The sequence below is a fragment of the Gadus morhua genome, chromosome 5 (assembly GCF_902167405.1).
Source record: "Gadus morhua chromosome 5, gadMor3.0, whole genome shotgun sequence".
NCBI classification, from domain to species: Eukaryota; Metazoa; Chordata; class Actinopteri; order Gadiformes; family Gadidae; genus Gadus; species Gadus morhua.
In genome coordinates, this window is record NC_044052.1 from 7,605,985 (window position 1) to 7,632,839 (window position 26,855).

Consider the following 26,855-nt stretch of genomic DNA (forward strand, 5'->3'; position numbering starts at 1 on the left):
GCTGTCAAAAAGCCAGTCATGCGCATTTCCTTCCTTCCTTCCTTTCTGAAACACGATAAGATGACCCCTGACCCTAAGCCCTCAAACGGGCCACAGGGAAAACCCCCCCAAATCCCATTGGTAAAACAAAAGCAACCTTGACAAAAGGGGATTCATTGAAGAGGCATCTTGATGGCCTTAAGATATGAATAAAAAGCCCCCTCCATCATCCCTGACACAATCCCCCTCATTGTGCCCCCTTTTCCAGAGCCCCTGGGTGGCGTGAGGAACCTGCGTGTGACCGACCCCACCACCAGCACCCTGAACGTCAACTGGGAGGCCGCCGAGGGCAACGTGCGCCAGTATAAGATCTACTACGTGCCTGCCGCCGGAGGTGTCGAGGAGACGGTAGGTCTGCTGGAGGGGACAGAAAAGGTAGAGGCTAGGGCCTGTCGACAGTGTGCGTGAGGAGCAACTTAAAGTAACTCAGAAGGTTTCACTAGTAAGGTATTAGGAAGCACACTAGCAAGAAAGACACAGTTGAAGAAAAAGGGTAGACCCACCATTGGCTATAACCCTACTTTTTACTGCTTCATTGATAAATATGTCTATCTATATCTATATTGTGTATATCTTTACCTGTATGTGCATGAAGACATTGGGAACATTGGGAAAAGCTTAACCTGTGTGTGTGTGTCTGTGTGTGTCTGTGTCTGTGTGTGTGTGTGTGTGTGTGTGTGTGTGTGTGTGTGTGTGTGTGTGTGTGTGTGTGTGTGTGTGTGTGTGTGTGTGTGTGTGTGTGTGTGTGTGTGTGTGTGTGTGTGTCTGTGCATGTGTCTGTGTATGTGTTGTTTCTCAACAAAGGCCCAGGTGCCTGGAAGCACCTACAACACTGTCCTGAAGAACCTGGATTCGGGTACCCTCTATACCGTGACCCTGGTGCCCATCTTCTCCAACGGAGAAGGACAACGCATGTCTGAGGATGGGAAGACACGTAAGTGTTTGCCTTTGTCTGATCGACAAAGATGCCATTTTGTAACGAAACGCGGTGAAAGTAGAGAGAGTGCTAACGGTGAATGTCAATGCACCAAGATGGCGCAGCATTAAGGACACAACTGGGAATTATTATTCTTTCTAATAGATGTTTTTTCCGTAGCCAAGATTATTATAAGATAATTCCCTTTATATATGCCTTGAATAAACCTTTTGTTTTTAGTCGTTGGCTAACTAAAGTTCCAATAAAGCCTCCGGTTAGGGAAGTTGACTTTCTTTGTGGGACCGTCCAATGCCAATTCAATAAGTGTGCGTGCCAAGCCAAGTCGATTAGAGGGCAAGGCTTTCTTATGGAGCCCATTAATGTATGCCCGATTACCGCCGTCTTAAATGAACGCAGCTCACAAACAAACGCAAATGTACCACGACGTGCTGTGTTCTGCTGCGATCGCTGCCATAACCATGTTATTTTTTTGCTCAACGTTTTAAGTAAAGGCCACTCTTTTCCAGCTTGCTCTCCCACAATTACAATTTAAAACCCGCCGACCTCAGCGCTGCGAGTGAGTCAGCAATTTGAAGGGCGATTACGTAGGAAGGAATTCCTCCAGGGTTGGCAGCCTCACTATGCTGTCTCCTGACTCCGTTTTGAGGGCCGAGTGACGGGCGCTGGACAGGATGATGGTCGCATTAAGGATGGGATGGGAGGGAGGGGGATGGAGAGAGGGGGTAGGCTGAAGCTGGAGACGGGGTTGAAGAAGGGACAGGACTGAATGGCCAACATTCAGCCTCCCTGCGGACTCAGACAGTGTTCCATCCTAGTCGATCATTAGAGTCTTGTCTGATCCGCCCCTGGGTGTGAGTTGGCGTCTAACGGCTGTCAAGTAGAAGGCCGTAAATGTTTATAAAGACCTCTGTGCCAGGAGCCAGTGGTTTCCATGCCAACATATTACAAAGACACACAGCGTATTACAAAGACTCAAAAATAATGTCTGACGAACACGGGCTTCAAACTGTTTACATGACACTATATTTATCCTTGAGTCATCGTACTCAGGGATAGTACATACATGCCATTGTCCCAAAGAAGCTAGCTTGAATTCAACGTTACAGTTCAAGCAGTCAGTGACTCAGGCTATATTCAGCAGAAAAAGAAACATTGGGTGACGGCATGTATTTTGCCTCGAAAGCTTCAATTCAAACCAGAGTGGTCTCTGATCTCAAAGACTTCAAAATAAGGAGGCGCACAGGGTCTCCTTGTCACGGTGTTTATGAGGCCACAACTCAGAATGCCACAACAGCAGCACACATCTGCTTTAAGTTTTAGAGGGGCAACCTTCACGGATGGAAAATGTAGGCTTCTTCTGTGGTTAATATTAATTTACCTAGGATAGACAATCAATCCGTTAAACAAGTGTCCTGTTGATTGTGATATTTCGAGGCAACATCTTTATAAAGGTCTTTGTAGGAGGCCGGAAAGCACTGTTCCCTGTCACTATATGGATACTTAATCATGTGATCAGTTTGGTACTGTTTGGTCTCTCTTTTATACGTCTCTAGACCACTGATTTTGGAGGAATGCAAAAAAACTAGACGATTAGGCAGTGTGTGTGTGATTTAGATCTGAGAAAGATGATTAAGAACATTTAGACCTGTGTGAGTACAAAGTCCTTCATGTACTAGAACACAAGTGAATACAGGTGTTGGTGGTTTCAAGCTTGTACGTGTAAAAAACACAGTGAACTGGTCCTCACCGGCTGTTCTCTCTCTTCATCATTACCATTTCAATTCTTCCTTCACTTTTCATACTCCCACAAACTCAAACCCTCCAACCTTCAATCATATCTCGTCCTCTTCTGTTCATCTACTCTGTCATCCTCATCCCTCCTCACGACTCCCCTCCCCCAATAGTGGACAGAGTCAGGCCTGATGGTGAGCTGTCCGCTACTGAAACCTTTACCTTCGTCATCTCTGCCTCCCATACCTTCCCACGTCTTTTCTCCATGTATCCATCCAATCATCCATGAAACTATGTCTCCAATCATCCATTTATCCATTCATCTCTCTCTCTCTCTCTCTCTCTCTCTCTCTCTCTCTCTCTCTCTCTCTCTCTCTCTCTCTCTCTCTCTCTCTCTCTCGCTCTCTCTCTATCTCTCTCCTTCCCTCCACCCATCCATTCATCTCTTTGTCTCTCTCCATCCACCTATCCATTCACCTCTCTCTCTCCAACCATCTATCCATTCATCTCTTTCTCCCTCTCTCTCTCTCTCTCTCTCTCTCCCTCTCTCTCTCTCACTCTCTCTCTCTCTCTCTCTCTCTCTCTCTCTCTCTCTCTCTCTCTCTCTCTCTCTCTCTCTCTCTCTCTCTCTCTCTCTCTCTCTCTCTCTCTCTCCCTCCAACCATCCATTCATATCTCTCTCTCTCTCTCTCTCTCCCTCTCTCTCTCTCTCTCTCTCTCTCTCTCTCTCTCTCTCTCTCTCTCTCTCTCTCTCTCTCTCTCTCTCTCTCTCTCTCTCTCTCTCTCTCTCTTTCTCTCTCTCCCTCCAACCATCCATTCATATCTCTCTCTCTCTCTCTCTCTCTCTCTCTCTCTCTCTCTCTCTCTCTCTCTCTCTCTCTCTCTCTCTCTCTCTCTCCCTCCAACCATCCATTCATATCTCTCTCTCTCACTCTCTCTCTCTCACTCTCTCTTTCTCTCTCTCTCTCTCACTCTCTCTCTCTCACTCTCTCTCTCTCTCTCTCTCTCTCTCTCTCTCTCTCTCTCTCTCTCTCTCTCTCTCTCTCTCTCTCTCTCTCTCTCTCTCTCTCTCTCTCTCTCTCTCCCTCCAACCATCCATTCATATCTCTCTTCTCTCTCTCTCTCTCTCTCTCTCTCTCTCTCTCTCTCTCTCTCTCTCTCTCTCTCTCTCTCTCTCTCTCTCTCTCTCTCTCTCTCTCTCTCTCTCTCTCTCTCTCTTTCTCTCTCTCTCTCTCTCAATGCAACCATCCATTCATCTCTCTCTCTCTCTCTCCCTCCAACCATCCATTCATATCTCTCTCTCTCTCTCTCTCTCTCTCTCTCTCTCTCTCTCTCTCTCTCTCTCTCTCTCTCTCTCTCTCTCTCTCTCTCTCTCTCTCTCTCTCTCTCTCAATGCAACCATCCATTCATCTCTCTCTCTCTCTCTCCCTCCAACCATCCATTCATATCTCTCTCTCTCTCTCTCTCTCTCTCTCTCTCTCTCTCTCTCTCTCTCTCTCTCTCTCTCTCTCTCTCTCCTTCCCTCCACCCATCCATTCTTCTCTCTCTCTCCATCCATCCATCCATTCATCTCACCTTCGATCTCCCCTACCAGTGGAGCGCAGTGCTGTGAAGAACATCCATGTGTTCAACCCCACCACCAACACTCTGAGCGTGCGCTGGGAGGCCGCCTTGGGTCCCGTCCAGCAGTACCGTGTGGTCTACACGCCCTCGACCGGCGGGCCATCCGAGTCGGTGAGCAATGCCCTCCATGCCCTGCTTCTTATCCCCTGAGAGTGGCTGTGGAAGTAGCAAAGTGCGTAGTAACCTATGTCTTTTTCTAAACATTATTTAATTATAATATGTTATGCATCTGTATGCATAAATAAATAAATACATACATTTTCTTTGTATATATATATACGCATATTCTATATAATCCATTAGCAATTAAATGCAATGCATTACATCTCAATTTGACAACTTGTTGCAATGTTACAAAATGGTATCTTGTATCTTATCCTCTGTTACTTTGAAAGGGCACTAATGAGACTTACGATCTCCGACCGCGTTTGTGTTCTTAACGGACATTCCTCCACTAAACGAATCCACTCCCTTAGTACAGTATTTAGCATCTGGGCTCAGTGTGCTCCAGTCTTTCCTGTGGAAAGGAGGTCTGGTGACGCTTAGAGAATCCACAAACAACTCCTACATGGTACCCAAACACAAATGGCACAGCTGCCATCCGCCGAGAGGGGCGTGTTGCTCTCAGACTCAGTGCAACACTGAGAGCCTTTGAAGAGCGATGTCGTTTGTATTATAATGACCGAGGGGAAAATCCTCTCTCCCTCGTCTGGGCTTATTATTGGCAGACATTTAGGGCCGGATTTGGCCCCATCTCCGTGGCAGGGGCGAGAGGAGTCACGGAAACCGACAAACAGGGACCTTTTCAATTAGCGCCATCAAATACAACAGTTCCTCTGAGGCTTCTAGCTCAGAAGTAATGACCTGGACGGGTCACGGCTGATGCTAGTGCCGCCTGGTTAAAGAGCCAGAATGGTTCCTGCTGCTCTTTGACATGTCATGACATAGAGCTAGTCATGCAAATGTCTCGCCTGGTTTTGCAAGATAGAAAACCAATCCTTATTATCGGACTAGTTGATGCAGGCACACACACATGCATACGCACACTCTTGTGTACTTTGGTGGTTATCAGCAGGACAAAGAGACAGGGGTGTGTAGCTGCAGACAGACTGCACATTAACAGAAAACCAACCTCACAAGGAGAAGATGGCCTTTACCACGGCTGGGCCGGTGTTTCTTACAGTAAGACCCCACCCCCACGCCCCCACAGACTCTCTCTGAGCCCAGACGCTCACCCGCAACCAACCCCGCCTCCCCCCCGCCCCCTACGACATCCAAGCCAAAGAACTTGCAGGCTCTCTTGCTTTTCATGGCGCTGACAGCACAGAGCAAATGTGGAGGGAGGGGGGGGGGGCTGGTCATCCAGAGTGTCAACACCATGGACAGCTGTCAGCAAGGAAGAGAGATGGACCGAGGGAAAGAGAGAGAGTTTAGTTCAGAGTATAGTTGTGTGAGGCGGACGTCCAAGACGGGGGTAAGTTGGCGATCCGCTCCGCATCTGGGTGCCCGTTGTGAGCCAGAGAGATGCTCCCTTTGAACACTTATCTCCCCCTTTGGCGAAAAACATTTGCTTTTATGACATATGTCTGTTGCTATGCCGGGTCAAAGTCTGCCCCGATAACGTCTTCCCGCTGGCGGTGCGGGGAGAGGTGCGGTTCTGAGCCAGCCTGACCCATGTGGCGCGCTGCGGCGTCTGGGTTGCAGGTCCTAGTGCCGGGGGGGACCACCGAGACCATGCTGCAGCAGCTGCTGCCGAACACGCCGTACAACGTGGGCGTGGTGCCCCTGTACGAGGACGGGGAGGGGCCCGCAGCCAGCGACGTGGGGACCACACGTAAGCACCCACCTGCTGGCTCTCCAGGGAAATGCCATAACTTAACGTCTAACCAAAATTCAGCGGACCACAGTTTGATCCGTCGACCTTAATCCCGTATTGTTTTTCCCGCCAGTTCCCCGTAGCGCCCCCCGGAACATGCGGGTCTATGACCCCACCACCAGCACCTTGTCTGTGTCCTGGGAGCACGCACTGGGGCCCGTGGTCCAGTATGTCATCACCTACGCCCCCACCACCGGAGACCCCATCGAGGAGCATGTAAGCACCCCCCCCCCCCCCCCTCCACTCTGCTCTCTCTCTGTGTTAGTGATGAAACGTATTCCCAGCTTTTTGAAACGTCTTTATGTCAAAAAGGCTGCGACTGCTCTTTGATATCAAGGATGTTTTCGTCTGATGATTCGTCTGTTTCAACCTCTTTCTTACCCAGCGGCAGTGCGCGCTTTCCCCTATCACCTGTTGCTGCTTCCATCCGTACTAAAAGTCCTATTCACTAACCAAGCGACATTCCTTTGCCGATCCCAGGCAACGGTCCAAGGAAACGTGAACAACCTGATCCTGGAGAACCTGGATCCCGACACGCCCTACAACATCAAGGTGACCGCCATCTACTCCGACGGTCCCGGAGGAGAGCTGGAGGGAGACGGACGCACAGGTACGGCTCAGGCAGCCAGCCCTCACCCGCCTCTGCTGTGGGCTTCTAAAGTCTAGACCATGTGTGCCCAGATTTCTATGTTGGCTTAATGTCTGGAAACCAAGCCATTGGATAAAATCAAACAAACCAGTCATGCACACGTTTGGTCCTGAATGTCACCAGGGTTTAGCAAGAAGCAGATTGTAGGGAGCCGAGACTTTAAATTGAAAAATGGGTCGGCATTTGTCAAGGATTAGATTGTATCTGGCATTCTCAAGCTTGCACGCCACTGACAGACAGACAGACACAAACAAACAGAACATTGACTCACACACACGCACACACAACATTTACACACACATACATACACACACACACTCATGCTTGCCTTTTTCACTCATCCAATAAGCTGATCCTTTAATTGTGGAGCGGGATCATTGAAACCATAACACAAGGAACCTTGCGCTAACATGAAGGCCAAGGGCGCCTGGAGTCGTTGCCAGGGAACGTCCAACTGGCCACGCTTCAGGCCACTGTTCCTAATCTGGTAGGGCCCTGCCGTCCAGCAAAATTACCCGGTTGCAAATCATACTGGCGCTCTCTCCCCTGTGTGCACCGAATTACACTGGAGGCAGAGCTGCCTATCCACTTTCACGTATTGGACCTGCCAGGAGGAGGAGGATAGATGAATACCGTAGTTCCTAAACAAGAAGCCATGATGTACCCGATAATACTAAAATGACTGGCTGACGGCTCAACCCGCTTGGATATAGTCAAGAGGGGAACTGTGTTTCAAGAGTGTGTATATTAGAATATAAGTGGGTTGAAGGGATGGAGGGAGGAAGTGAAGCTTGTTTAATTTTCGTCTTCTGTTTCGTGACCTCTGCCGTTGCTGTCGCTTTTCACTACAGTTGGTATGCTGGGGCCCAGGAACCTGCAGGTGTCGGACGAGTGGTACACCCGTTTCAGGGTGTCTTGGGACCCCGCGCCATCCAAGGTCAACGGCTACAAACTGGTCTACCAACCCGAAGGTACAGAGACCTGACTCCAGATCTGTCCTTTTCTTTGTATCATTCAGGGTTATTCAGCCAGATACTGTACCTCTTTCTGGAGCAGCTGTGTCGGAAACAACATAATGACGTCAAAGATCCACCGATGGTTATCAGTCCCGAAAGTTATATTTCTTTAAAAGCTCTAGGGGTACTGGAATTAAACTCAACAACCAGAGGTTTGAAACATTGTAAAGTGAAAGTACATTTATTTTAAGAAAAAACAATAAGGATTTGACTAGAGCTCCCAATTTCCAATCAACCATTTTCCTGTTAGCTTTGTTTAAGCTCCGGGCACGCACAGCGTTCTGCTTGTCAACGCGGATATTTACCTTGAGCGTTAACCGTGTTACTACCGTGCGACCGCTCTCAGGTTCCGACGAGTCCCTGGAAGTGTCTGTTGGCGACGTCACCTCCCATCAGCTGCAGAACCTGCAGCCCGGGACCACCTATGACCTGAAGGTTCTGGCCCTGTACAACAGCGGCATGAGCGGGCCTCTGCTTGGCCAAGGCACCACACGTATGTACCGAGAACAGCCGCGGGGCTTCTGGCTTCCCCCAAAGCAAAAACATTGAATATATTTATAACGACACTGAACGGCTCCAGTAATCCATTATGATAATTTACTTTCAGCGCTTGGCTATTACCATAGACCTCTATGGCCGGTGGCTTGAACATGGTATAAATGACGGGACTAAGTGTGTTATTGTATTGTTTTTGTCAGTGTACTTGAATGTGACGGACCTGACCACCTACAACGTTGGCTATGACTCGTTCTGCATCCGCTGGGCCCCCCACCGCGCCGCCACCTCCTACAGACTGGAAGTGAAGCCTTTCGACCGTAAGTCCAACGAACGCTTGTGTTTGTTTTCTTTCGCCTTTTTTTTTGGTGTTCTGGTCGCCAATAGGCGAGGGAGGTGTGACAATCTGTTTTTCGTCGCAACCCATTCGCGATCGCTCAGCCTTGAATGCAAAGAATGCAAGTCATTTTGTGTTCATACATTTGGAAGCTGAAAGGCTTGGCAGGAAGCAGAGAGGAGAGCTATAGTGCCGGGAATCTCAAACACTTTTTTTTTTTTAAGGGAAATGTTTACTGGGACTAGGGCCCAAACAGATGGAAGGAAAGAATTAAAGTGGATTCAGTTTGTCTGAGGACTGTCAAAAAACCCTAAACATTGAGACAATTATTTTGTCTTAGTCACTTTGTCTAGTACTTTCCCTCGTTGTGTTTATTTGTCTTCCCCAACACTACACCTCCCTCTCTGTCACAACTCTCGCCAATTTCCTCCCCTCTGGTGCTTGCCCCTTCATTAATGAATCCTCTTGCTCCTCCTCTCCTACTCCCCCCCCCCCCCCCCCCCCCCCCCCCCCCCCCCCCCCCCCTCACCCCCCAGCCTCCAACGGCGGAGCCCAGGTGACTACGGTGCAGGGCTCGGCGCGAGACTACTGCTTCAAGGGCCTGACACCCGATGCCCTCTACAACGCCACAGTCTACACCCAGACCACCAACATGGAGGGCCCTGGAGTCAGCGTCAAGGAGCGCACACGTAAGAGGGTCACGGACCGCGCAGAAACGTACATGAATCAGCATTGTAGGCATAATACGGGAACAGCGATACAAACAGCCAACGACACGAAAATGAAATAGATACATTAGAAATAGAATTGTGTGTATACATATCTACTGAACAATGTGTACATTCAGTATAGTAGTATATAAACAATATAAAGTAGAAATATTACACAATGAATAAGGTTGTTGTGTGTTAGTGAATTATAGTTGATTATTGATTTTTCATGCATGCCTAAAGTCTCGTTCCTATGCGATGAAGAGATGACGAAGGAAAGAATGATGGATGTGTGAGCGGCAGGCAATGTTTATTTCTTCATGGATTTATTCACTCATGTATTTTTTCTTTTTTGGACGTCAGTGGTCAGAACGACCGTGGCACCCACCGAGCCTCCCACGCCTCCTCCCCCACCCACCATCCCCTCTGCCCTGGATGGTAAGAAGACCTTTCATGCTCCTCATATCAGTCTATCATATTCTTACATGATATGGCTTCACTGTGTGCAATCAATGTACAACACTTATTTGAAGATGTGATCTCAAGTTATTCAAAACGTGACGAGTCCGTGGACAGTGTTAAGAAGCTGTTAAACAGAACTTGTTTCGAAAGCATTTTGCCTGAAGTCTGTTTGTTACATACACACCTATCAGCGTTTTAATGGCATTAAAACGGTTTCTCACCCTTTATTTGACATAATCTGTGCAGTCTGCAACGGTGCCAAGGCTGACCTGGTCTTCCTCATCGACGGCTCCTGGAGTATCGGAGACGAGAGCTTCAACAAAGTCATCCAGTTTGTCTTCAGCATGACGGGAGCCTTTGATGTCATCAGCGCCAAAGGCATGCAGGTCGGTGTGAAAACGACTTCCGCGGAGACGGATCTGATCTGTGTTTTCTGGTGTTGTTCACAACTCATATTGATCATGATAACATGCAGCTGGCTGCAGGAAATCTGGCCGCACTCTCGCAGTTTCTGTTCCCAATGAAGGCTTTGATGAAGAGCTATGTGTGTGTGCTGCGATCATGTGCCTTCTTCAGCTGAGAACCATTAGACGGAGCTCAAGTATTTCATCACTCTGCGCAGCTTTATTATCTTCTCTCCCATTTACTCCCTTTCCCTTGTACCTTAATCAATCTCAATCCAGGGTTATCTTAATAAAGAGGGGCTCATAGTTGAAGGTTCTTCAGAGCTTGAGTTTTGTGTTGCCATAAATATTTATATCTTCACCAGGGACTTTGACTAGGACAACTTCAGAATGGATTTATTTTCACTGTTGCTATTCTTAGGGTGATAAAAGACACAGACACCGATACATTTATAAACGAATGTAACCCACCCCATCCTTCTCCCTTCTCCTTTCCTGTTGTGTCAACAGGTTTCATTCGTGCAGTACAGCGACGACGCAAAGACAGAGTTCAAGCTTAACAGCTACCATGACAAGGGCATGGTGCTGTCGGCCCTTCACATGGTCCGCTACAGGGGAGGAAACACCAAGACCGGTACACTCACTCAAATACTCCTTCACCATCTGTGTTAAATAGGGTTTTAAAGAAGTCCAAAAAGAAAAGGCTCACTTTCATTGGATTGGGTGGGAGATCCAAGTGATCAGACTTCATTTGGAAAATGTTTATCGGTCTCTCAAAGTCCTGTCCACCGCCTCGTTGTTTGTGTCTCAGGAGTGGCGCTGAAGCACGTGTACGAGAAGGTGTTCAACACCGAGGGGGGCATGCGCAGGAACGTCCCCAAGGTGCTGGTGGTGGTGACGGACGGACGCTCCCAGGACGAGGTCAAGAAGGAAGCAGAGAAGCTGCAGCACTCCGGTGCGTTGACATGAGTCCCACTTTTCCTTGACTCTCTTCTTCTGCTTTTCGCCTGTATTTTGTGTGGATCGTGGGTGTTGTAAGTCGTGTGGACGGAAGGTTGCACTGAAGCTGTTTCACATTAGCACCACTCTGTTTACTTCTCTGCCTTGTCTTGATTTTTCCTCCCACCGGTCCAATGGCTGTCGAGACCCTCATGGGAAGCTGCTGCAGTGATTAGTGTAGCGATGGCTGCTCTTGGCTAAACACAACGGAAGCTTAACAATAGGCTTTGTGTTCTCTATGTGTGCGTGTGCTTTCTGTGTGTGTGTAGGCTACAGTGTGTTTGTGGTCGGGGTGGCCGACGTTGACCAGACGGAGCTCAGGAACATCGGCAGCAAGCCCAGCGAGAGGCACGTGTTTGTGGTGGACGACTTTGACGCGTTCGCAAAGATCCAGGACAACCTGATCACCTTCATCTGCGAGACAGCCACCTCCAGTAAGAACAGAGACCAGGCACCCAATCACACACACACATATAGACCAACAACTAATGAAAAGGAAACGTTTTGACATTGAAACTTTGATTTACAAACAGATTTTTCCTTTGCTGGTACAACCATGATGTGAGGCTGCAGGTGTCGTGTCGTCTGCACAAGAATAATGTCTTTCAACTTCCTCTAAAAAAAACACATTGTTTTGATTTTCCAGCTTGTCCCCTGATCTACATGAACGGCTTCACCACACCTGGTAAGTAATACCCCTTGACATCACATATGTCCTGATTTCTTTGGCAGGAGATCACAGCGCTTATTATCACAGCAATTATGGTCTTATCGTAAATTCAAAGAAAACTTCTCTAATCCAAGCTCTTGTTTTCCTAGTTACACGTATCCAGCAAATTTCTCTCTGCAATTGCCATCCAATTACATTGTCATAACATTGAAGCTTAATCACTTTCAGCACCTTGCAATGAATGCTTTTTTCTTTCATTTTTTTACATTCATGGAAAGCTAGGACGTAGCCGGGACATAAAGGGCCAACTCAGCCATTAACCGCTAAACAATGCACAGTACTGGCGGAAGGACTCCTGGGCATAATGATGGCTAATCCTCTGCTGCTGCTTTCTGTCCATTAAGGCTTTAGGATGCTGGAGGCCTTCAACATTACAGACAAGACCTTCGCAGGCATGAACGGTGTGTCCATGGAAACGGGCTCCTTCAACAGCTTCATTGCCTACAGGCTCCATAAAGACTCCTTCATTAGCCAGCCTACCAAGTAAGTGGATATGAGTGGGCTGAGGGGGGCCCCATGTGTGTGTGTGTGTGTGTGTGTGTGTGTGTGTGTGTGTGTGTGTGTGTGTGTGTGTGTGTGTGTGTTTTTTGTGTGTGTGTGTGTGTGTGTGTGTGTGTGTGTGTGTGTGTGTGTGTGTGTGTGTCTGTGTCTGTCTGTCTGTCTGTCTGTCTGTCTGTCTGTCTGTCTGTCTGTCTATGTTTAGGTGATGGAGCTGGTATGTTTAGGTGATGGAGCTGGTATGTTTAGGTGATGGAGCTGGTATGTTTAGGTGATGGAGCTGGTATGTTTAGGTGATGGAGCTGGTATGTTTAGGTGATGGAGCTGGTATGTTTAACTGAAGGAGCGGATGGTATGTTTGAGGCTCAGAGCGGGTTGCATGTAAACAATATCCTTTTTGTGTGCCGAACACATACATTTTGTCAATATTTCCATTTGGCCGGTTCATTGTCACGCATCTCTGCACGGCCCATTGGCTTCTCCCGGGCCTTTCCCCCTTTCCCATGCATCCCATAGTCCTGCCTAACCTGCAGTCATTAATCACAATGACCTGTAATCGTCCGAGGGGGCTCCCCATTGCCTTTTTGGCCCGCCTCTCTCACAGGCTGCTCCTTGCGTGTTGTTGCAGCTTGCGGAATATGAGGTGTTACGACAGAAAAAAACAACAACTGTTGGGGTCATATAATTGAAGGCTCCCAGGCCGGGGCTCCCCCCCCCCCCCTGCCCCCCCCTATGCCACATGAGTCATATTGGAAGTGAACAAAAAACAAGAACTCACGGTCCCCCATTTAAAATGGTCTCCCAGGCAATTGCTGAACTGCTCAACTATTCTACCCACCCCAGCCCCACCTCCACCCCCTCCCCCTAACCCTCCTCTAAAGCATGCCTTGTTAATTTCTCTATAATGATACGCATTTTGGTGTGTGAGCGACTTGTGTGTGTGCGTGCGTGGGCCCAGTCATCGAGCCAGTTGCACGCAAATGGAAACACATTGTGAAGGAAAAATGACGGTAAATACTTTCAGAGTGCGAGGCCAATTCTGTGGGACTTGGAGGGGAACTGCCAAGCATTCACATGGCTGTGGCCTCCACAGTGGTGCGATGGATTCCGTCTCCTGCTCTTACTTGTTGTTTGTATTCAATGGTGCTGCCTGGAGGATGTGGATTTTGACCTTTCGACCTTCACCACCGAGCAGTCTTACACAGCAGATTGTGGGCTTTTGAATATCGATCATATCGTGAGGTGATATTGCTCTAATGTCTGTGTAGCGCCAAATTATTAATACGTCACCCCCCTATTCTCTGCACATTGTGTTTTTAATCTGGTGGACTGCCAGGGGGAATTAGCCTAGGTGAAAGGAGGGAAACCAGCCTGATGGGAGACCTATACATTTGTCGTCTTTGCTTGAAAGCGCTGACGTACCGTCTCCTTCCAAGGGTTCTCCTCCCATGGCTCATGACGGATGCATTTATTTTTAACCTCCTCCCAGGGAGATCCACCCAGAAGGTCTTCCCCCAGCCTACACCATCATCCTGCTCTTCCGCCTGCTCCCTGACACGCCCACGGAAGCCTTTGATATCTGGCAGATCGCCGACCGCAACAACAACCCGGAGGTCGGGGTCACCGTTAACCGTGAGTCCTCAACCTCCCGCCCTCCTTCCCTCTATCCTCCCCTCTTCACACTCCGAAGATGGGGAAAACAGCTGTCGTCCACCACATAGCCACACATCTGTTATCTTTTAAGGCCTTGGTTTCCTTTTTTTTCACCCCCGGAGTCCATCTATGGACCGTTCTTGCCACTGCTGTGTGGACTAGACACGGTATATCTGATATTAATTTGGTTGAATGATTGGATTATCCAAATAACCTGGAGGGGGGTCACTTTGTGAACGCAAGACACATATGCTCATACTACAGTACCGCTTCTCGCGGCCAAACCCTCATATGGGTTTGATCTCTTCTCGCCATGGGCGTTGTGCGCAAGCTACACTGTAAACGCTGGAATGGCGTTCATCAAAGACTTCCCTCTCTGTGTTTCCAGCCTCCAGCAAAACCATCACCTTCTACAACAAGGACACCCGCGGGGAGATCCAGAAAACTGTGTTTAACGACCCCAAAGTCAAGGAAGTTTTCCACGGCAGCTTCCACAAGGTAACGTCCCTCGGTAGAAAACCACCCATCCAATACGGTGGTTGCCTTATCTCATGCTATGCTTTCGATCCTCATTGAGTGGTGCTCCTTATGTTGTCATGGAGCATGTGGATGACTCATGGTATGGCCTCTCAGTGTCTCCGCTGGCTCATTACCTTTGGTCAAAGTACCTTTTCAAGCTAAAGGTATTGCAGCCACGCGGCGGTGGCGGCGCCAAGGCCGTCGTTTAAAGAGATCCGGTTACCTCCACACATAAAGAAAACAAAAGACAAACGGCGCTATTCATCTTACACTGGTAGAGGCCCAGTCAAGTGTGAGGCTGTTTTACTCTTTCTATTTGGCATTACATGTTGTTGAGTTAGCAAGCCACGGGCGGTTACTGTGATGGATAGGCTGAAGAGGCCATTACTATGCGGACGGAGAGGTTAAAGAGAGGATCTAGTGACACTGGTGACCTCGGCACATTGCGCACAACTTTTACTGTTACTGTTAGCCTCAGTGAGTTCCCGCCGCTCGTGATTGGATGCTGTCTAGTGGAGGCTAACCCCAAACAGCTCCTAATCAGTCTGCAGCAGTGGTCAGAGCCGAGTAGGATCAGCTTTTGTTTGTATGGCCTCTGTAATGACGGACTGAGCCCTTGGAGAACCTGCGTGTTGGCGAGGAAGGAGTGATTTAAATTATGCTGTCTAGGGATTACTCTCTGGAGCCTTCCCTGGAATGTTTCATTCCAGGGAGGCTACAGACGGTGTTTCCTTCATCTAATTGATTTTTGACCTCAGATACAAACAGACACAACATTAGCATTCACTCGAGCGGCTTAAAGCGCAAGGCCACTCCATTGGCTGGAAAATGAGACTTGAATATTGAACGGAGGTGTGTCAAACTGTCTAGCCATTGTTGTTGTTTTTTTCGGAATTTAATTCATGTCAGTTCACATGAGGTTCTCATTTTTGAGCGCCGCAATACCAAAGACTCCGGTTTAGAATACAATTCCTATGTATGCTACGCTATCATTAGTTGAATTTCAACAGGGATATCAAGTGTTTCCAAAGTGCACACAAAAGACAAAACAATGGAAACTCACTTAGCTCAAACTCGAAAATGAATCAATGAATTGATCAACTAACCACTGTTTTGGCCCTAGTGCTGTGGGCAGAAAACCGGCATAGGTTAGCATAGGTATTTATTTTCCTCCTGCTTACCTGGAATGGCTTAAGAGGAGAGATATGTAAGCAAGAGCTTTCATATCCATGCTCTGGTTTCTCCAGAGCATTTCCAACTGCATTTGATGTCCTTCCAAGAAGGAGCAATATGCCTCCAAAATTTAACAAACAATAGGTCCTACTCATTTCTCTTTTTTCTAAAGATCTAAGCAAGGTATCCTCAGTGAACCTCCTCTCTCTTGCACCTGAACGCAGTCTTCCAAATCCTGCTATTAAAGTCAATCAAACTTGATGAAAGAATAAATGTGCATATTGCTTTAATAATGCCGGTGGACTGACAGGGGATAATTGTGATGTAGCTTAGAAGCCCATAATAAATGAACCATGTGAATGAAATAGGATAGTTGAAAAACGTTGGGTCAGGGCTACTTGTCAACCGCCAAAATTATATTAACTGCTGTACTGTTTGTGTGTGTGTGTGTGCGTGTGTGCTTGCATGTTTCTCTGTGGCCCTGCTGGTGCCTGCTGTCTGAATGTACCCTGGGTGGCTAGCTTGTGGTAGCTGTAGCTGTTGTTCCATGTGTGAGCCCGTCTGCAGCGGTCTACCTACCTGCTTATTTGCTGGTCTGCTGAGTGAGTTCTGCCAGCCACTAGACCCGGCTGCTACGCTACATGTTTTAAATTGATGTTTTTAAGTGGTTTCCCAATGCTCGGGCCATGAAAGCTAGACGCTGTGTGTGCTGAAACTGCGCTTGACCAAATAACAGTGTTGCTGTTCATTTCAGCTTGGATGAACGAGCAGTCAACGAGATTATAATGACCAAACATGTCGTTTTTGGAAGCAGACCAACAAGCATTAGGTGTTTATAGTGTATAGTTACTGACCGTTTCAGTAAACATAATACATCAGATGATTGAGCAGGCAGCAACCATGCCAGTAGGTTGGTAGAGGTTTAATAGTTTTGAGAAACACTTTCAGAATCCGTCACTTAAAGGGGGTTTAAAGTGCTGATACAGTGTACTCTTACCTCACATAAAGGCAACCCTTATTTTGTTTTGTGCATTTTAACAATTTAGACGGTAGATTAATCAGAGAAGGAAGTCTTTAAGGTTTCTAATATACGTGCTGCAACATCATTTAGCCTACACGGTTTTCCACTGGGAGATCAACCATTTAGTCTCATAGTAAAAGCGTACAGAACATCACAGTGTGCCTTATCTGGAAGCTTCTGCTACGGAAAAGCAATTTTGTAGCTCTAAGTTGCCAGTGGTGCTGATGTTGAATCTGCACTCTCAGATTTTTGCTTCGATAAGGAGTACAGGCTCCCTGCTGTTGCTTGTGACATTGAAAAGGGTGTTAAACTGTTCAGTAAGTTCAAACGCCAAACGGAGAGCCATGTCAATTTTGCCTTATTAAAGAAAGTACAGACGGGATCCGACTTTCCTTTCTGGGACTGGATTTGGGTTGGCCAGGGGACCAATAGAGGAAGAGGGGAGGTTGGACTGGATCGGCCTCATAGCCACAGCGCTTTAAAGACACTGGCTCTCAGGAACCTTCATAAACCTCATGGAAAGGTTGCCAGGCGCTGTTCTGACTGCACTCTTTGTATTCTTCGGTTCTTCTCGGTGAAGACAGAATATCTTGTATGATGTATTCCGCTCAAGAATTATCTTTCATGTGACCGGGCCAAGTTCAGTTAATGACACAAGGAGCCACACCAGAAGCGGAGGAAACTCTATATAATGTGGCTCTAACCATAGATAATGCTGGTGAGCATGTGCTGCCCACCAGAAGATGGTCTTGGGAAAACAGTGTTGCCCTCCCAGATCGGACATGGGAACTTACGCACGAGAATAATTACCTGTGGGTTTTTCTTACAATCCCCAAACGGTTTCATTATATGCCCGTTTTTGCAATCAAATTCTCATCTATTTAATCAAAACTTGGTCTCAGTTGCATCTTGAAAGGAGACCCCAAACCGCTGGCCGGCTGGTCAATGGATGAATGCCTTAAAATACGATCTGACAGCTATCAAGGTCTGACACAAACACTTTGAAATATTACATCATATATAATGGCTTTGAGGGAAGAAATCATTACACAATTGTACATCCTATCTATTTCTATGTATCGACAGGACAAACATTTACCAATAATATCGTGGATGCAGGATAATATAGCTCAACATTCCTCTCAGAGTCAATGGTCCACCGTAAACCATGAACACTATTTTCCATGGACATTAAGTGCTGTAACTGGACATAATGTTTACGCTTTGGTCAGTGAGGTAATCTGTAAGCAAACATTATCCGGATGCTAATGTTTCATGTAGAGTTGTTTTCGTATGCCAGTGCATGGTGGGGTAAGCAGCCACCTCTGCTGCTGTGGTCACCAGCTAGTCAGTTCTGCTGCCAGGGAAGCCAACAGTCGTTTTGTGATTGATTGCCAAGAACGAGGCCCCCAGTCTGTGGTGGGTATGGCTTTGTAGCGAGAAAACGTTGCTTGCTTTTCCTGACAGAAAGAAGCTTGTCAGATGATTCAGGGAGGGAAAATGTGCAGTCGCGTAAGGAAAGTTTTTAAAGTGCTGCACTTTTGATGGCGCACCACAAATATGATTTCAAGATGTCGGCCATGGTTTCCTGGACAGGAACTCTCATGTTCTGGCTTCTTGTCATATTTTAACGTAATTGTGGAATTACCACTCATATCTCCATCAGTATAATTACAAGTGGTGATTTCAGACAAAAATAAAATGTCTGTTTTCCCACATTCGACAAAAGCCGTTCCTTAGATCTACCGTCACCCACAATTTTGTCACTTCTGCCACTGCAAGACCACATTTTCAACAGTGGTTCTGTTGGTTTTCTGGTATCTAGACGCCACATTTCCCATATGTAGTCCATCAGTGGAAGACAGTTAGTGAGGCTTCGCGTGTCAAAGAGAACTCCAAAATATATTGCAATGCCTTTGCTATTTGCTGTCAAGATTTTAGAAATCGTCTCCCCTTACACTTGTTGAGCCAGTCACCAAAATGATGAAAACCTAACAGTGAAGAGTAAATAATACTGACAATGTTAACAGATGCCATCATTATCTCGAAAGGTGTCTGCACGCATCTTCAATACAGTCTTCTTTGAGTTCCATAAAACCATCATCTGCTCTTAAGGTTACCCGTGCCTCTTCCAAATTGCAATAGATGCCATGACTTAAAACTTTTTTTTCCCCTAAGCATCCATTGCCAAGCATCCATATTCTAGGAAAATTGGCAGTAGTGGGGTATTACAGGGATTACAATGTATTGTCCAGTAACCCTCCACCACTACCACCACCTCCCCCTACTTCCCTTCCCTCTCTCACAGCTGCACATCAGCATCTCCCCCGAGAAGGTCAAGCTGAACGTGGACTGTCAGGAGGTGGCAGAGAAACCCATCAAGGCGGCCAACAACATCACGCTGGAGGGCTACGAAGTGCTCGGCAAGATGAGCAAGTCTGGGGGGGGAAAGAAGCAATCGGCAACAGTAAGTGTGTGGGTGTGTGTGTGTGTGTGCGTGTGTGTGTGTGCTCCTGTGTTGGGGCTGAAAACAATCCCAAAAAGTGCAACCCGATCTCAAAGTATAACGATATACAGAACATTACACCAAATGGTATGCGTTCAAGAAACCCATACCAAAGCCATCTTGTATGTTTAAAGACTCGTGCGGAATACCATTCAGCCCTTTAAATAGAACTCATACTTAACCCTTCTGGGCTTTTAAAGAGAACCCGGGGCGGCAGTTGTCTCAGGCGTGAGTACAAATGTTGATCAGCAACCCACAGTCTCTCTTCAAGAGATGAAAGGCTGCCTCCCTCCTCTCATCTCTCTGAGAGGTCCCCTTCTGTTCTTCCTCTTCTTCGTATTGTAAATGTGTCCTGTCAGTCGCGAATGGAGGCTATTTGTGACACCTCTTCCTCTTTGTTGTGCAGTTCCAACTCCAGATGTTCGATATTGTGTGCAGCCTGAGCTGGACGACCCGAGACAAGTGCTGTGATCTGCCCGCCACGGTGAGCTGCAGAGTCTGCTGGAGATTCCCTTTTCTTGTTGTGTTTTTCATAACTGTATCTCCTAATCCCCCCTGCAATACTTACAACAGCCTAGCATGCCCTGTGTCTTTAATAACTGTCGAAAACGTATCTTTACGTTTTGGAAAGCCCATATTTTGGCCAGATCTTTCTTTTGCACATATTGAATCCATTTGAGTGATTATTCCTGGATATTTTTAAATAATCAAACTAATGTATTGCTTTTGGGGTTTTTCAGTTGCAGTTCCGAACCACAAAATTATTCCCCAACACAGGAACTATTCTCTCCTCTTACCCAAGCATTCATAACTTTTGGTGAAGTTATTTTTGGATGAGTATACATGATGATGATTTGCAGAATTCATCAACCAATTACAGGGTAGAAAAGGGGCTGCTAATTAAGCAGAACTACTCCATCAGAACACATAGATACAATTGTGCCTATTGATCGCAGGGCAGAGAGCAAATCATTTCCTTCATTTGCTATTTAATGTTAAATGCCGGATACAGAGTGTAGTTAGCTAATTTGTACTCATTTTTGTACAATTTGGATCCACATGTAATGCCTTATGTAATTACTGCCTTGTATTATTGCTTATCCCAGGGGGTCAATTCCAAAAATAAGTAGTAATAACATTTTTCTGCTTCCAGTTACACTTTAGTTTAAGACCAATTGTGGAACTCAAGCAGCCACATAAACACACATACTCTCTGCATTGTGCTCATTGAGTTTTTTCAACTTTTTAATACATCCTGTATAAACATATAGCTCTTACACATGGACATACAGTGTGTACTCTGCATGTTTTCTTACCTCCCCGTAGAGTTGCAAACCAGACTTGACCTCACCCATCAAAGAAGTTCTCAGCAGGGTACATTCATGACCCTTCTGAGGCGTCTTCTACGTCTACATGGAGTTCTTGTTTATGACCTGTGTGTTTATGTGTGTGTGTGTGTGTGTGCGTGTGTGTGTGCGTGTGTGTGTGTTTCCCTGTCATCCTTCCGCCGCAGAGAGAAGAGGCCAAGTGTCCGGCCCTTCCCCACTCCTGCACATGTACCCAGGACAGCATCGGCCCCCAGGGCCCCTCAGGCCCTTCGGTAAAGACATTACCACCCGCTCCTTCCCTCCACCAACTGTCACATCCGATCCGACTCTCTTCAACCCCCCAACCCACCTCCCTTCCCCCTTCCCCCACCCCACACTTATGTCAGTCTGCGCTCCCCGAATTGTCGGTCTTTTTATGTGTTTGTTGTCTTTGGTTGTGGTGGAGGTAGATGATGAGGTTAATGATGATGATAATACCATACCCGTCCCCGTTTGTGATGGCCTGCCCAGACAGACAGAGCCACCGCCACTGCTGCAGCAGCAGCTACAGCAGGGCTTCTCCTGTTTTTAGTAGCCCTGCACGGCTGCTGCAGCGCCTAAGCATTAAGAGCAGGGTGCACGGAGGAAGTCCCTGGTGTTGAGGATTAGGGACGGCGGTGGAGCGCCGCAGAGAGATGTGGGCGCCGGGGAGAAGTGTCAAGAGATAAATGCAGGTTGGGGTGGGGTGGGGGTGGGGCGGGGCTGGAGAAGCACAGGGGGAATAAGAGAGTCGACGCGTGCAACAAGGCTGAGGTCGGGTTAGGAAGGCCGTCACTTGGTTCTGCTGGAAAGCCTCTGGAATCTGCCCACTGCTGTTGCTCTACTTGATGTGTTATGCTCCTTGGAGCTGACCCTGTTGTTGTTGTTTCTCTTTCCAGGGGAGCCCCGGTACCAAGGGGCCGAGAGGAGAGAGAGGAGACAGCGGCCCTGCTGTGAGTTAAGACGTCAAGTCGATCCTTGACGCATTTTTGTTGAGAGCGTGCCCTCTGAATACTCAGAGGGCATTATCGTTTTTGGAATTCACTTTATTGTATGAATCAGTTGGATCCCACTTTGCATTACCAGGCACGACACACATATGCAAACAATAACAAGAGTAACTTCAACCTCCTTATCCCGCTACGACCGAAGTACTGTAGGATGGATCCCAGTGTACATTACATCCACACAAACTATTTTCCCTATTGAACACATCTTTACATTCTTGATGAGAAGCTGCTGATTTTTTAGGCTGCAGGATGCATTTTTTCCACCCTTGCTTATTGTGTGTACCTAGGCTGTTCATAGTTGATTGTGAATCCCTGCGGGGTGATGCAAAGCAGCAGTATACTATACAATAAATATACTCAGTCTCACGGTGTGCCTGGTCTGTGTCTCAGGGTGGATTCGGCCCCCGTGGTGAAGCAGGACCCGCCGGCCCCCTTGGCCCACCAGGCCCACAAGGCCCCAACGGCCTCTCTCTTCCTGGGGAACCCGTAAGTCACGTTGGCCCCTGAAACTCTCAGCCAGCTACACATTATATACTTCACACACAGTTGGATTCACCATAGGTCTGTGTCCCCGCCGGTCCTTGGAATTCAAGAATATGTATGTTGGCCAGCTGCCAGACTTATCTGATATGTGGTCCTACTTTCAAAGGAATTTTACAGAACGATAGGGGGAGTCTCTCTCACCACTCACTTACCACATCTGTATTATAAAGGTTGTCTAATAGGGTATCAGTGGGATTTAGAAGCACTTAATAATAAACACATTCAGTTCCTCGAAAGTTGGACCTCACTTTCTCCTCTCCTCTACACTCATATTTCTACATTATATTTTACATTCATTTGTAGAGAAGAAAAACTGGTTACACTTGACAATAAGGGTACATTAATTAGCCGATGAGAAGCATTAACCAAAAACACTCCAAGCGAGTTCCAAGTTGAGTTTCTGCTGGTCGTTCTCAGAAAGAACTTGCTTCACCTCTCCCTCATCGTTCATTCATCCAATCCTCTCCATCCTCTTCTCCTCCACAGGGTCGCCAAGGACCAAAGGGAGACTCCGGAGACCCAGGCCAGCCTGGCCGTCAAGTGAGTACACATCTCCCCCTCTTCCTCTCCTTCTCCTCCCTCTTTTTCCACTTTCCGAACTAGCATGGCTGCATTCAGCAGGAAAAGGAAGATTAACGGCGGGGATGATCAGTACTGGAACCAGGAGTCAGTAGTCTGCTCGGCAAGGGTTGAAACCACCCCTCCGAGTGGGAGGTCGAAGCCATGCCATCCCCTGGGGGGGGTGTGGTGGGTGTGGGGGTGGGTGGAGGGGAGGACCGGATGCTCCAAATCAACCCACTGATTGACACGGGATGGAAGCCCAGAGAAGACTACGGAACATTGAATCCCGGTACCAATGGGAAGCAAGGGATGGAAAAAAAGAAAGAAAAAAAAACTCTGCAACTTCCATTCCTCCTACTGGGCACGGATTAAGATCTTTTAGCAGCATTTTGAAGAGTCGCAGCAGTTGCTCGATTTGAATCCACCCGTCTATTAGCGCAGATGTCGCCCTGAGCATTTTGGATGAACAGTGAAGAAGTCTGCGAAGAGTCGGGCTAATAAACTGGATTACCATAAGCTGGAGGGGTTCATCAAGAGTCTTTACGGATATCCGGACCCCATCAGTACTACCAAGGCCAACCTGTCTACATCATTTATTCAGGAAGATACCAAGAGTTTTATTTTTTCCACTTCTTTTTTTAGCCCAAATTACATCGTTCTTTTTGGCCCTCACAGATCCCTATGATATCAGCGGGTCAGTGTTGACCAGGCTGGCGGGTTATGGTCCACTTTTGAAGTACCAGTGATTGAAGCCAAATCCCACCGTTTACAACCATTGGTTGTCTTGGCCTCAGAAGGAAGGAAGGAAATGATGGCGTAGGGAACCAGGAGTCATTCGATGAACATTAGAGAAGAATAACGTCATGTATTTATCTTTCTATAACTGCAACTCAGTAATACCATGTAATTACTTCACATAACTATGGAAGTCAATTGAAGAAATTCCAAAAGGAATACAACAAGCATGTTCATTAAAGCGAGAGTTGACACGGCCTCAGTCATTCGATTGAAGGCTTGCTATGGCAACCCACATTGAGGTGGGCATTGTAGTCAAACAGCAAAGAGGTTGCATCTGTCAAGCAGAGGGAATGCCAAGGAGCCAAGTTCTCCTGCTGAAACAGAGACATTCCATCAAAAAAGTGTTTAGATGTGCCATTCCTGCTCATTTGCACTCGATTGAGTGTGTTTCTTCTTTTTTTTTCCCAGGGTTCTTCTGGTCCTTCTGGTCCCATGGGCCCCGTCGGACAAGCCGGAGGCCGGGTAAGATCCAACCCGATATTACACCCAGGGTAGGAACTCCGTGGAGCTTTTTCTTTTATTTTCGGGAAAAGCACTCAAGTGAATGTGACATTTTGATGAAACACATGTCGGAGCCCACTCTGCGCTGCGTGTTGAGATAACACGTAGCCGTCTCGCTACATCTTAACTCCAAGTAACCGCCAAGAGGGCGGGGACTCCCTGCTGTTGTGAGATCCCATGCAAGTCACTCACTATTCAAAGGCCTTTTCACAGTGGAGGTATTCAAACAAATCTGAGAGGAATAGAGGAATATAGGCTCGCTGGGCTGATGTATGGGCCAAACAAAAGGCTGACTGCCTTTCTACGCCATTGTGTGATTGTATGATATTATTTCTACTCAGGGACCACCAGGAAAGGAGGGATCATCTGGACCCAGAGGCCCACAAGGCCCCATGGTGAGTGTGTGTGTGTGTGTGTGTGTGTGTGTGTGTGTGTGTGTGTGTGTGTGTGTGTGTGTGTGTGTGTGTGTGTGTGTGTGTGTGTGTGTGTGTATGTGCTTGTGTGGGCATGTCTGTGAGTGTTGTTTTTTGTCTGTCTCGTTGTCTTGCACCCCTATGAAGAGGTAAACACCGACCCCGGAGTGTTGTTTATGTTTGGTTATACTTTTAGACGATAATTCTCTCTCAGTGTGTCTCTGGGGACTCCCGTCCCGTCGCCTCACTGTTATGAGAAGGAAACGTGCATCTGGTTTGCCCTCTCTCTCTCTCTCCTTGTGGTTAATCAAGCAGTCATGCCAGCGTGCCAGTGTTGCGTTCACATGGAGCTCACGGTGGCTGCCCAGCCCCCAGGGCCCTTTACAGGCTCGCCTGTCTGCTTCCTATCCACACTGCTGGCCCTGTTTCCATCTCCTCCTCCTCCTCCTCCTCCTCCTTATCATCCTCCTCCTCTTCATCCACCACATTCTCCTTCTCTTCTTCCTCAACCTCCTCATCCTTCTCTTCCTCGTCATCCTCTCCTTCCTCCTCCTCCACGATCCCCTCGCCCTCTTCATCTACCTTCTCCTCCTCATCCTCCTCTTCACCCACCTCCTATTCCAACTCCTTCTCCACCTATTCATCTCATTCCTCCTCTTCTTCCTTATCATTCTCCTCCTCCTCCTCTACCTCTTCATCATATTCCTCCTCTTCCTTATCATTCTCCTCCTCCTCCTCCTCCTCTACCTCTTCATCATATTCGTCCTCTTCCTTATCCTTCTCCTCCTCCTCTACCTCTTCATCATATTCCTCCTCTTCCTTATCATTCTCCTCCTCCTCCCCCTGTCCTCTTCATCCTCCTCCACCTCCCCCTGCTTCTTGTCCCGCTCCACTGCCTCCTCTCCTCCTCCTCCCTAATGCCTCTTGGCACCACGTAGCGGTGGACCTCCCTAAAGCACATGTTGAGGCACCCTCCCATCTCGACCTATAGCTTCTTAGAATCGTAGCACTTAATTGGGACCAGCAGTCTGGAGCTGCTGCTGCTGCTGCTGTGGCTGGCTTCACCTCAGCCATGGCACTGGGTGAATTATTAACTCTTTCTCCTTGTTATTGTTTTTTCTCCTGGCAGGGAAATCCTGGAAATCAAGGAGTGCAGGGAGTTTCAGGGAAGCCAGGAAAACAGGGAGACACAGGAAACCCAGTATGTACATCTATAAATTTGATTGGACAAGGAACTGGACTTGTAATAAATGACATAAATTCATTGGGAAAGGGTTAAAGGATGATGATGATGATGATGATGATGATGATGATGATGATGATGATGATGATGAGAACATTTATGAATGATTAAAAAAGAAGGTTAAATGTAGTTTATTTGTTCATTTGATTTCTTCCTCCAATACATGCAAAATGAACATGTCTTTATACCATTTCTTCATATCTCGTTTCTCTTCTACAGGGATCCGCTGGCATTAAAGGAGAAAAGGGAGACAGGGTACGTACCACGTTTGTCATTTCAGATCTATAGAATTATATTTGAATGACCCAGGGAGTGAACTGTATCATCTAAAAGTATTGGCCCTTCACTCTGCCCTCTAGGGAGACTTTGCATCCCAAAACATGATGCGCTCCATCGCCAGACAAGTCTGTGAACAGCTCGTCAACAGTAAGTAAAGGTTCCAGTCATCTGTATCTGCACCTAGAATGGGCAAAAAGTCAATCTGAAGACATTGGACACACACTGACCCCCCTCACCTTGTGTGCGACTCGTTGCAGGCCAGATGAGCAGAATCAACCAGATGCTCAACCAGATCCCGTCCGGTTACCGTAGCAGCTCGTCCGGCCCACCCGGCCCTGCCGGCCCTCCCGGAAATGAGGGTTCTCGCGGAGAGCCCGGACAGACAGGCCGACCCGGGTTCCCTGGAACACCAGGTCTACCCGGAAACAACGGAGAACCAGGTCCGGTCCATATATTTCTGCTGGGGAAATGTCTTGGGGAGGAACTGCTGCACCTGATGCTGCTGTGACTTCAATGGCCAGAGTGCATGCCACCACTTGATTACCAAACATGATTATTTTAGTCCTAAGACCCTTTTTGATCAAGCATGGCTGAAGTATTTCATTGAATCGGATGCTTCATGTTGTCGAGCTTGAGGCTAGGATGAACTCTCTTCTTGTTTTACAGTTGCTTTTGTCAATGGCTGCCTGTTAAATTTCAGCATATTAGCCGATGGGTAATTTCGCTGAGCTTAGCCCTGGCTTAAGTTCGGCTAACAGGCCCATCTGTGACTGATCTCCATGT

General features: G+C 47.5%; 1 protein-coding gene across 6 annotated transcripts in view; it reads left to right on the top strand.

Moving 5' to 3' along the window:
* The window catches only part of col12a1a (collagen, type XII, alpha 1a), a 63,438-nt gene that overhangs the window by 32,488 nt on the left and 4,095 nt on the right, over positions 1–26,855 (top strand). For 3 of the 6 annotated variants that reach the window (XM_030356428.1, XM_030356423.1, XM_030356426.1), the window contains 32 exons: positions 248–387; positions 844–973; positions 2,881–2,901; positions 4,302–4,441; positions 6,035–6,164; positions 6,280–6,422; positions 6,687–6,816; positions 7,707–7,826; positions 8,218–8,364; positions 8,570–8,686; positions 9,240–9,392; positions 9,777–9,851; positions 10,122–10,261; positions 10,790–10,913; positions 11,091–11,234; positions 11,548–11,712; positions 11,925–11,963; positions 12,353–12,491; positions 13,996–14,138; positions 14,548–14,657; positions 19,181–19,339; positions 19,785–19,862; positions 20,892–20,978; positions 21,624–21,677; positions 22,125–22,220; positions 22,764–22,817; positions 24,045–24,098; positions 24,479–24,532; positions 25,680–25,751; positions 26,013–26,048; positions 26,153–26,219; positions 26,330–26,512. In XM_030356428.1, coding sequence (XP_030212288.1) covers positions 248–387; positions 844–973; positions 2,881–2,901; positions 4,302–4,441; positions 6,035–6,164; positions 6,280–6,422; positions 6,687–6,816; positions 7,707–7,826; positions 8,218–8,364; positions 8,570–8,686; positions 9,240–9,392; positions 9,777–9,851; positions 10,122–10,261; positions 10,790–10,913; positions 11,091–11,234; positions 11,548–11,712; positions 11,925–11,963; positions 12,353–12,491; positions 13,996–14,138; positions 14,548–14,657; positions 19,181–19,339; positions 19,785–19,862; positions 20,892–20,978; positions 21,624–21,677; positions 22,125–22,220; positions 22,764–22,817; positions 24,045–24,098; positions 24,479–24,532; positions 25,680–25,751; positions 26,013–26,048; positions 26,153–26,219; positions 26,330–26,512 — 3,444 coding nt within the window. The remainder of the gene's footprint in view (positions 1–247; positions 388–843; positions 974–2,880; positions 2,902–4,301; positions 4,442–6,034; positions 6,165–6,279; positions 6,423–6,686; positions 6,817–7,706; positions 7,827–8,217; positions 8,365–8,569; positions 8,687–9,239; positions 9,393–9,776; positions 9,852–10,121; positions 10,262–10,789; positions 10,914–11,090; positions 11,235–11,547; positions 11,713–11,924; positions 11,964–12,352; positions 12,492–13,995; positions 14,139–14,547; positions 14,658–19,180; positions 19,340–19,784; positions 19,863–20,891; positions 20,979–21,623; positions 21,678–22,124; positions 22,221–22,763; positions 22,818–24,044; positions 24,099–24,478; positions 24,533–25,679; positions 25,752–26,012; positions 26,049–26,152; positions 26,220–26,329; positions 26,513–26,855) is intronic. The other 3 variants (XM_030356425.1, XM_030356427.1, XM_030356429.1) reach the window with 1 other exon arrangement.